The sequence below is a fragment of the Malurus melanocephalus genome, unplaced genomic scaffold (genome assembly GCF_030028575.1).
Source record: "Malurus melanocephalus ecotype Western Australia unplaced genomic scaffold, MMel_1.1 scaffold_127, whole genome shotgun sequence".
NCBI classification, from domain to species: domain Eukaryota; kingdom Metazoa; phylum Chordata; class Aves; order Passeriformes; family Maluridae; genus Malurus; species Malurus melanocephalus.
Window position 1 is genome coordinate 1,737,796 of NW_026623359.1, and position 11,416 is coordinate 1,749,211.

At 43.4% G+C, this 11,416-nt stretch overlaps 1 protein-coding gene across 1 annotated transcript; it reads right to left on the reverse strand.

Annotated features, from left to right (window-relative positions):
• Positions 1-2,084: 2,084 nt before the first annotated feature.
• On the reverse strand, positions 2,085-4,572 carry KCNF1 (potassium voltage-gated channel modifier subfamily F member 1). The gene has a single exon (XM_057370491.1). The coding sequence runs from the start codon at positions 3,902-3,904 to the stop codon at positions 2,441-2,443; it is 1,464 nt and encodes a 487-aa protein (XP_057226474.1). The 5' UTR covers positions 3,905-4,572; the 3' UTR covers positions 2,085-2,440.
• Between the last annotated feature and the right edge of the window lie 6,844 nt (positions 4,573-11,416).

The following is an 11,416-nucleotide window of genomic DNA, read 5'->3' on the forward strand; positions in this document are numbered from 1 at the left end:
TACTTTTATTTAATGTCAGGTTAAATAAATTACAAAGCCCAGCAGTGAGGATTTAGCACTTGCAGTGCTAAACCTTATTAGCTTTAACACAGCGCTTTCCTCGTTCAGGAAAATGCTTTTGCTGACTTAATTCACTCTCAGCTACCCTCTCCATGTCACAAGGGAAGTCAGGAGTATTTAATATTCCTGCTGATAGATAAGGCTGGACTCAAACAACTTTGTTAGTTTCCCTCTTCTCCCATCCTCACCACCCCAGCTGAGTAAATTTTTGATGGTTTGCAGCCCATGCTTGTGACCTGTTCACAACTCTTAAGCAGTGCAAGGGATGGGATCGTGTCCCTTAGAAGACAGCTATGGCAGCCAGAGAGATGAGCTGAGGCTGTTGGCAAGCAAAGAACAGGTCTTAGCTGATGAGACAGAGAGAGGGAACAGTTCTAGAGGCTGAGACCTGGGATGAGGAGGGGAGGATGGGGGTGAAGGGATGCTTGGGCTACGAGGCACTTGGATTGGCTGTTTGTTTTAGGTGGGAGAAAATTTGGCAGAAATGCTGGTGGAATTATTCGGGTACAGAAAGGTTTAGAGATTGTTTGAATTCTCTGACTTGATGGAGGTACGTAAAGCAGGACATGGTAACAGGCTGGGGACAAGGACATTCAGTGTGGCACCAGGCTGGGGCACGAGGATATCAAGAAGGTGTCCCTGGAGGTGAGCAGTCCAAGGTGTGAGGGGTAATGCTGGGAGAGACCTTCAGGAAGGGTCTGACTGCCATGCCAGGAGAAGTGCAGGGTGGGTGTGTTCCTGGAGCAGCTGCCCTTCAGTGCACACCTGCCCTGCCCCACATGCCACCCCTGCTCCTGGCAGGACAGGGTGACCCCGACCAGCAGACACACACCCCTGTGCCAGGGGACAGGGGCCAACAAGGTGCCAGAAAAGAGCACAGAACACTTTTGTGCCTTCTGGTCACTGCTCCTGTACCCATTGCTTGCCCACATCCCGGGAAAAGCATTCCAAAGACCTACAGGTGCATCTTGGGCACGAGGGGCCGGGATGGGCCATGGCTTGTGTTGCTGCATTTCATCTGGGCAAGGGGCTGCTCTGCACTGAAGGGGACAAATAAGGACAGCTGCTCCAGCCCTTTAAACATTTGGGATCCTACTTCCAATGTATGTAAATATGTCTGAGTGCCAGTGATCCCCTTCCCTTCAAGCTGCATAGCTCCTATTTTCAGTGGATTTCTCGGGTAGAGACCAGACCCATTACACACACAGTTTTTACACCAGCCAAATGCCAAATTTAAGTTTACGTAGATGTCACTTGCTTTAGGAAAGGATAGTACCTACACAGTGGTGTTGATTGATTAGTATATTAATTAATGAAGAAGATACTGATTAGTGCCTACTAATTCTCTAAACTAACATTTAACAGCCATGCAGTTATTGTAGGGGAGGGATGTATTATTTTAAAAAATAACCTAACAATATGTTTATTCAGCTAGATATTTTTACCATAAATCAATTGGAGATTACGCTATTTTTATTGAAACTTTCTGTGCACTTACTTTCAAAGAGTTAAAAGTTTCTTATTTATAAGTACTCAATTTAACTTCCCTATTAACTTCCCTTGATTTAATAGTGAATTAAAGATACCGTGATTTAACGCAGAGTTTTAAAAAGCTACTTGATTATCAATCCTTCCTGAAAGATCTCTGCACATATAAACCATGCTGCAATTAATAGCTAGAACAAATATTTTTAAATTTGCTCCTTAAAATACACTGATTTTGTTCTGCATCTCTTCTCAAAATGTAGCTTCATGTTCCATTGAAAATGACACTTTTTCTAGAGAGAGGAACAAAAAAACCTGTCTAAAAAGTTGGCCCCAAATTACATTTGACAAACCAAAGCCGTGTATTCACTCTAACATTTTGTACACAGTATATGCTGATACTTTCAATATCTCTAGGCTCAAACTGCTGTAACATTTTGCTTAAGCCTGAATCTAATACAAGTGAAAGGTTGCTTTAATTCTTTTAAGGAGCAAAGGTAAAGGCATTGAAGAGAGCCTGGAAGACACAGTCTGTGCGATGCTGCTCTTTATTGTCACAGGTACAAATTTCTGATGTGGCAATGCTGCACATTCAGGTCATTAAACATTTACGGATCGGGAAGAACATTTCAGTCTCTGAAATGATTACGAATGGTTTTTGTCAGAACACTCAATATAAGCAGTCTGATCTCAGTGGAGTCCTACTATCTTATTTTGGGTTAATAATGGTAAAGTCTTACCAACTGTTGCTGGAGAAGCCATGGGGTTAATTTATATTCATGTTGGAAAAGCAAAGCAGTGCTCCCTCCCAACTCTGACAGATCTGCGAGTCTCTCCCATAGCTGACTGTCAGCTTGTCCCGATCAGTAGCTCAGTGTCGACAACAGCTCACAGTTTATTTGCAGCTTTGAAGCCTTGTCCTATAGTGTTTCTCTTCTGACAGGAGATGAATAAAGGTGTCACTGTGGGAGACTTTTATCCGGCTGCTATAAAAAGGACCCTCTTTGCCTTCCCTTGAAAGATCCTCTAGTTCACTTCTGGAGCCTGTGGCTTTCCCCTCAGCAGAGTTTAGCTCCATCAGCTCCAGTTCATGTTTGGCAGCTGTTTCTAAAACTCTCTGTTTGTTGTAATACCTGACAAAGTTGTTAATGATGGGATGGATGGGGAGGGCGATCGCTATCACCCCACAAAGAAAACTGATGGCAGCATTCAGTTTTCCCAGTGTTGTTTTAGGATAAATGTCTCCGTATCCAACTGTGGTCATGGTAATGATTGCCCACCAAAATGACTGAGGGATGCTTTTAAATAAAGTTTCGGGGTGACTTTGCTCCATGGTATAACCTAGGGCAGAAAAAACAAAGATTCCAACAGCTAAGTACATGAGGAGCAGCCCGAGCTCCTTAAAGCTGCGTTTCAGGGCGTAGGTCAGGGTCTGGAGCCCCGAGGAGTGCCGTGCAAGTTTGAAAATCCTGGCGATCCTCATGATGCGCAGTGCCTGGACAGCCTGCTGGACATTGCTCAGCTCCATCAGCTTGGCTCCCAGGTGAGTCAAGGTCAGGCTGACATAGAAGGGAAGAATTGCTAACACATCAACAATGTTCATGAAAGAAAGGGCAAAGTGGAGTTTGTTGGGAGAGGAGATGAGCCTCAGCACATACTCCATGGTGAACCAGCCTATGCAGGCTGTCTCGATGCTGTCCAGGGTCGGGTGCTCCATTCGGTTCCCCTCTGCATCTACCACCTGCAAGTCTGGGATGGTCCCCACACACATCACAACAGAGGAGGTCAAAATAAACAGAAAGGACAGTACAGCAACCACTCTAGCTGGATAGGATGATTCTGGCTTCTCCAGAAATTTCCAGATGCATTTTTGGCATCTTTTCCAGCGACTTTCTGAGGCATCTACTCCCAAGTCATCCAGAATGAGTTGCACCCTTCGGGCTATTTCTTCCAGTTCCTCCTTTTTCTCACTTAGGTGAGTTTTGCAACAGTCATCCAAAAAATCCAGATCCACTTTCCAAAATTCCATTTCATTCTTGAAACATATGGGACATATTCCTTTCTTCATGTGAATTTCCCCGAAGTAGTACACGTCAATAATACATTTGAAAGCATCTGGATCTCTGTCAAAGTAAAACTCTCTCTTTCCAGGATCATAGTCATCACAGAGGGAGAATATGGTATCATATCCCCCTGATAAACAATTGACCAGCTCTGCCAGCCGTGTTTCTGGGTATTGGTTCAGGTTATCTCCGTAGAACACCTGCCTTACCCCACCGACATTGACTACAATCTCCATTTCTTCACTTTTTTCTGATCCGTCAGTGTCCACATCTGGAAAGCTAGAGTCACCTGCCATTTTAATTGGATTGGATTTTGTTTGATTTTTAGCCCGTTGTTAGGTTTCACGGCTTTGTAGCTTTAATCTCTCATGAAAGCAAATCAGCACCGAGCCAGCTCTGTTACAAATGTCACCAAACTGCCCCGGAGTCGTGGTGGGAAAGGTTACTGACAGAAACCTGCAGCCGGGAAAGCCTGGTGAGGAATGCAACAAGCTGCAGGGAAAAGACAAGGCATCGGGCTGCTGTGCCTGCAAGCAGGATGTTAGAAAGCTCCAGCGGACTGGAAAGACAAGAAACCATTTAATAAAACTCACCACTCTGTTCAGTGCTCGAGAGTCTTTTCAGGTCCCATTCTCTCTCTAAAAGTGATATATATTCACAGCTTGGAAGTGACGGCAGAGAGATAAATCCTGAGCTCTGATTAAGGTGCAGTGAGTGACAGTTCTCAGATACAGTCGGCGGGGTGAGCCCGCGGGAACTGCCGCGGTTCTCCCTTCGGCTCCACAGATTTCCCTAGAAAGCTGCTTTTGAATTTTGTTTCTCTTTCCGTTTTCTGTTTACTTTAAGGTCTTCCAGAGTTCATCTGCTGACTCTCACACATAGTCAGTCGGTGCAAACACGCAGAGGAGAAACTTGCGCTTGTTTTCCCTTCGCTGTTTCCCAGCACAATAGGGAGCCGAGGCTGCCAGGAGTCCTTTCCAAACTCTACCCTCTCCTGGTGAAACCCAGCAAAGCACCAGCTGCACAGAAAGCACATCTCAGCTATTTATACTCTTGCCCAGTGCTACAGTGATACGTTTCTATATTGCCAGGAACTTTAAGGAGTTTTTTTAACTTTTTTTTTTTTTTTTTTTTTAATCACGTGCAAAGCATAGTCGTGTATAAAGTAATCCAGAGCAGCAGAAAGAAACACAAACACTTTCTCCTGGCAGAAAACAGAAGTTGCAATACTGTATTCTGGGAATTAAAAATACATTGATCTGGCATAAATCTTGCCTTCACTGGGACTAGAGCGACTCTAGAGAATCTCTGTCCTGTGTCAGGACACTGAGTTACTGTAGATTTGTGCTGGTGTCTTTGAGAAAGAAGCAGAGACCATAAAGTTTCTGTTGCAGATGTGGAGCAAAACTTCCCCTGCACTCCGTGCACGTCTCCCAAAGCTCTGGAGCCTCAGTTTTAGCCATATTTCCTTGACCTGTAGTTAACTGAGCCTGAGGAGGGTTTGAGTAATTTACATCTACGATGATTTCTCAGTAACTGCTACGTACCAGAAGTAGTGCTTTGTGCTACATCCAGCTCGTAAAAAGCAGAAGTAGAATATCAAGCACTTCATTTTAACTTTGCTTTCTCCAGATTCCAGGATTTGATGAACATATTTTCCCCAGACCTCTACATGCAGAAACCTACTATTCTGCTCTTAAATTATTAAATCTCACTCTACAGTTAATTTTAGTGGGTCCAGGAAAACCCACAGTTCATAAATTAACTGTTTCTGGACACAGCAGAATGATCTGTACCGGCAAGTTATGATCTTTTCCAATTTACTGGCTTCAAAATGTTTCTGGGTGGAAGGGAATAAAGAGGGGCAAATGCAGCTCGCAGTTGTTTCTCCAGGCTTGTGTCAATCCAGGGAGAAAGGTGAGATCAGTGATGTGCCTGCTGTCCTCCTTCTGCTGTGGGGACCCTGGTGAGTACACTGTCCCTGCTCCACTGTCCCAGAAGGTTATGGGTCAATAGTGAGGGGTTGGGCACCAGACCTCATCTTGACAGGGAGCATGCTCATAGCATCACATACCCAGGAAAGAGGAATATCAGGTCCCAGGAAAAGAGGAATATCTATCAGTCTACAGCTGAGTCATGCTGTGAATCTCTGGGGGGCAGTGTCACCTTCATGTGCTCCTGAGAGTGCTGCATGGTGTGGGTATAATAGAAGAATCCCTTTAATTTTTTTTCTAGGCACATATAAGTTTACTGAGACTTGCAAGCTTCTTGAAACAAAATAAATACTTATTATACAAGAGACCTGGAAAAACCCTCAGTTTTTTGGGTTCATCAATAACTAATTACCCACCTGTGGCTTTCCTGCTCACTAACTAGCTTGAGTGCAGCAAAATAAATGTTAAGTTGTCAGTAGCAGTAACATGCTTGCACGGGGGAAAATGCAGATGGGATTACTTACCAAATCTTGCAAAATCTGGAGAAGTTAGGCTTCAAATTTTGTCACGCTGCATGAGCATAGGGAAACGTGTTCTTTAGATTTGAATCCTCAGATTTAACAATCTCAGATCCTACTCTTTGAACAATGATTCATTCCAGTGACCTTTTGGTTTTTCTCTAGGTAATGATAAGAAATCAATGCAGGGTCCAGCATGACCAGCCCAGACACTATTGTTTCCAAAAAGGCTTTTCTCCCCCCTTTCCCCCTCCCTGTCCATTTTACAGAAGAAATACCTGCCAAAAGGCACACAGGACATTGTTCAGTTTGAAAAGGGAAATCAGCTCCTTTCAAATGATAAATCTCAGCACATTCTCAAAAGGTTGGGAAGAAACTATTTTTGAAATGCCAGATCAGTCCTTCTAAAGGCTTTACTTAGTGCGGCTGCTAAAATCCTTGTGCTTTATTCTCCCTCGTCTTGCACCTTTTCAGAGCTCTTTACACCTTTCAGTGTGCCTGTGAAATGTTAGAGATCTGGTAGCATTTTAAATCCACTTGGGCAAATGTAAATGATCCAAAGAATGGTCAGGGAAATTATAATGAATTAAGCCCTTGCTTTTGTAGCTAAAAAGAGTGACACAGGCTTGCTTGATAAATGTTTTGTACCAGATGTATCGTAGATCAGCACACAACAGGAGCAGAAAGAATAATTTGCAGAAAATAATTTGTTTCACTAATTCATTTTTCATCCTTGAAAAGAAAGCTTCTCTAATCTAAAAATTTCAGTAGATAATTGTTGCCTTGTAATTAATTTCTTGCTGCAATTATTAGGGCTTCTAAATTCAGCTTCTGTTGCCTGTGCAAGCAGGTCAAGCTGTGCTGTGTCTGCTGGAAGCGATGTGTGCTGGCAATTGAATTCCTACAGACCCAACAAGAAACACAGAGGGGTTTTGTTTTTTTTTTTTTTTTCTGTGTCGGTGCTTTGGCTCAGAAAACAGCACATGGATTCGAGCTGACAGTTGTGTTAAGTTTTGGCTGTGGTTCAGACAGGCTCCTTCAGGGACGAGGAGGAGGAGGAGGAGGAGGAGGAGGAGGCGGCTCAGCCGGATGGACACCAAGCCCTGCAGCCTGAGGGAAGGACTCCAGGGTTGCTGGGCAACCCCACCAAATACAGCCCAAGCCCCAGCAGGGATGCCCAGCGTGTCCCAGGGTGGGGCTTGAAGCAGCAGGGCTTGGTCACAGGGTGTGGGTGCAGCTCAAATGGGGCTCCCCGGTGACACTGAGCTCCTCATGTGGGATGTGCACAGAGCACCCAGTGTCCAGCACAGGGAGCTGTAGTAACAGCAGTCCCCAGAGAATGCTGCCATTCAAGGTTTGGCTCCCTTGTTGACCACTTTTTGGGAAAGGACATTTACCCCTGAGTGGCTTTTTGCCAGTCTGGGAAGAGAGATTGCTCCTCTTGAGCCCTAGTCTGGCTCATACTGCATTCCTGAATCCCAGCCAGCACCTCTGTCCTCCTGTCAGACACACTGAGCTGTTCCCCACGGAGCTGTGGGCAGCAGTGGTAAATGAAGCACTGTGGATGGGTTAGGAGCCGGTCCTAGGGAGATAAGATTGGATTCCTCTTAGAGAGGGGTGTTTAATAGAGAGGCAGGACTKGGACAGCCTCTCTGCAAGCAGGGTGTGATGCAGTCAGCCCCTGCCTGCACTGAGCACAGCGCTGCCTGTGGTGCCTCAGACCATCTGACCTCTCCCTTCTTCCAAAACCACTGGCGAGCACAAGAAAGTTTAGACCCTGACTATGTCCGAGGAAGAAACAGCTAAAGCATGTCTGGCACAGATCCAGCCCATGCTGACCTGCTAACATGGACACTTCCCAACAGAGACCATTCCCAGGAAAGCATTTGAAGCAGCACCAGTACTGGAGAGTCAAAGGACTCCTTAAAATAGATGGAGACCAGTTGTCAGTTTGCCTCAATGCCCAGAGACATCCTTGGGCACATGTAAATCTGGTTATACTTAGAACAACTCTCTCACACATTTCTTCTGTTGTGTCATATTTGGGTTTTAAATTACACTCACAGAACTGGACCTGTGATGGATCCAGCAAGAGATCTCAGCATGTAACACACCACTTATTTTCAGCTAGATGTAGACGATGGAGAGCTGCTCAAGACAAGAACATATCATCAAAATATACTATAGAAAAGTCAGTCAGAGACCTAAAGGATGATTGGAAATGGAAATATCTTATTCCTCCTCCTTTCCTTGGGGTATTATGGGCATAAAATGTTCAGCCAGTTGCATGGACACCATTTCTTCAGCTGACAGCACAAGGTTCTGTATGGAAAAAGCATCATGTAATTACTTCATGTCAATAACAAGAAATGGGAAGAAGATCATCTGGAAGGAAGGGAAGTATTGAATGATGCCATTCTGGGTTTCAGAAAGAGCAAGTCGTCCAGAGCAGCTATTCTGACTGCATTACCACAGTCAGCTTTTAGTAAGAGGTTCAGGAAAGATTTTTCTGTAAGAATCCCTTAGGGTTTCCAAATCTAAGGGGGATTTGGCTGGTTAGTGCAGCAACCTCACAACTGAACTGGAAGATCCTCTTTGGCAAATTAATCCAGCCACTGCAATATGCTGGTTTATCCTTTATAACTCAGTATTGCAAATCCATTTTCAAATCACTGTCTTTTATCCATATAACATGCTCTACAATAAAGCCAGCTGTTTTGACACATCAAGAACACATGGATTGATTCCCATGGGCACTGTGGTTCCCAGCATGGACATGGCAGCACTGCCATAGCACCAACCTCAGGCACCTCCCCAGTGTATTTGAAGAGCAGCAGGGCATGACTCGGTGTCATGGACTGCAATGCCAGGGCACAGCACTGACTGCCTGCAGGAAACCTTTGTGATGCAGGGGCAGCTCGGGGTGCCAGCTCTGATGTGTGTCTGCTGTGTGTAGCCATCAGCTAGGGGAGTGAATCTGAGCCTCAGCAGGAAACATGTCATCGCCCACTGCTGCTATTTCTGCCAACAGATGAGTCTTTAAATGCCTTGATATGGGAAAAGAAGGATCTCTCAAATGTAAAGAAAAAGGAACAAACTCTCTACTTTTTTTTCTAATAAATCTCCATGCTTTGTATGATGTTTCTCAATACATTAGACTTCCTTCAGGTAGATATATTAACCAGAGGTTATGCAATGTCTGAGCTGAGATGAGTATCTGGACTATAACAGATACGTTCGTGTTGCAAATCTGGCCTTATGTCTCTGTGTCCAGCATATTTGCATATTCCTCCAAGACTATTATTTGAAACAATTCTTTCCCAGTTTATTTTCACCTCTCTTAGCTACTTCCTTTTTTTTTTTTTTTTTTTTTTTTTTTTTTTTTTTTTTTTTTTTTTTTTTTTTTTTTTTTTTTTTTTTTTTTTGCAAGTTCAAAATTTATAGTCAGTTTATTGTACCAGATCTTTTAATTAATACCTTATTAAAAGGCTAGTATTAGCTTGCTGCAAATTTCAGTCGGCCTTGCTTTCCATTTGACATTAATAAGTCTATTTTCCTGTACAATTAGACCTGCCTTAAGTTACCACTCAGGAGAACAGCCAAAACTCTGATTTAATGTAAATGACTTTAAATAAATAAAATGCAACCTTCACTGTAACCAGCTAACAGATGGGTTCAAATTAAGCATATCAGCGAGCCATGAATAGGATGGGAGTTGGAGAGGCTGTAAAAGATTTAAGAACCTTGGTTTGTTTACAGCATCACTGTGTCTTGAGGAAGAACTGGAATTGWATCTCCTGCTCTTAAACACTGCCATCAAGAGCTTCAAATGTTGTTGCTTGTACAAAGAAAAGCAAAAAATGAGGTGAAAAAACTTAGTGCAGTTGCAGACACAAAGACTTAAAAATTAAGAATTACATATATGTTGAATATGGCCATGGCCCAAACTTTGCATGTGCACTGTAATTAGGGGCTGTATCATAGTGAACAGGTACCGGGTGGGTGAATGCAGTTTGCATGGGTGACCTCAGCTCTGGCATTTCTCAGCTCTGCAACCCCACTACTGATTTTTATTAAGACCTGCTTTATTATGTACATGGTCAAAGGTGCTCCTATATGTGTGTTCCAGGAAGAGCAAAATATATGTAGTATTTTCTAATGTGAAAAAACTGTAGAGAAAACCTGTTAGAAAAAAATCAGAAAACATTTCATCAGTGTGCTGACACAGAAATTAAAAATAAAATACTTTCATTGATTCTAGAAAACATGGCAGCAGAGAGGAAAATACAGGTTTCAGCAAAGCCTGCAATTCTCAGAGGCTCTTGTAAATACAGCTGTAATTTTCCTTCTTTCAGTGAGTGGTAGAAGATGAAGGAGAAGAAGGTGTGTAGGCAGAAGCAGAGGCAGAGTTCATATTTTCACAATTATGCAATTACCCATGGAGGCATCCTGCRGACATTTGACTTTATTAAACCCCGCAGGACTGAGGGCTGGGGCAGGATGCCCTAGAGCCCCTTGCTGACAGTGACAGCTTGCTCTAGGCTTGCTCTCTTCATCTCCTGTGACAGTCACAGTCCTGCCTGTGGCCAGGAAGACAGTCAGGGACTGGAGGATGTGGTATTCCTTGGCCAGCATCCTGCTTGCACAGCCAGCATAGAGTGGAAGCATTAAAGCATGCAGATTTGTGGTGATGAAAGTAATTTTTTATCAGTAAACATTTCCACAATGATCAGAGAAAGAAGAACATCAAACGTGCTTTGCCTTTCCCTTGGTGTTCTAATCACTGCTTTCAGAAGTGATGGGATCMTGTTCTAACTCTGGTTGCCTTTGAAAAAAGAAGTCCAAACCTCTTKGTGACCCTACCTTGACAAACTGCTTTCAGCATCTTCTTCTCGCCTATGTTCTCTAGCTTTGCTTAGCAAAAATGTTTGCTGAATTTGAGTGGTATTTACAAAAGGTTTTAAGTCWGTCAAAACTACATTTTCTAGAGGGCAATCAATCTGAAAGAAATTCTTTCCTGGCCCTACTCTGGAACTATCATCTGCCACTGGGCAWGTCTTTTGCCTTCTTGCTACGTACATTAAGCTGTTTGGCAACACTTCATATTTCTTAATAGCTTACAAAGGAGTCAAGTAAAAAAAACATTTTTAATTTGACAAACAGATTACAAATAAGCTTTCACATTGCCTGAATGGCTCTAAAGCTAACCCACATGTTTCTAAGTGATTCGTCTAGACAATGGATGAGTCAAGCCTTTTATCCATTCTGTTTTGTGCAATAATCAGTTCTGCTCAGTTAAGATTTCATTTAACATTACTAAATTGAATGCCTTTCATCACTATGTGCTGTTTAATTT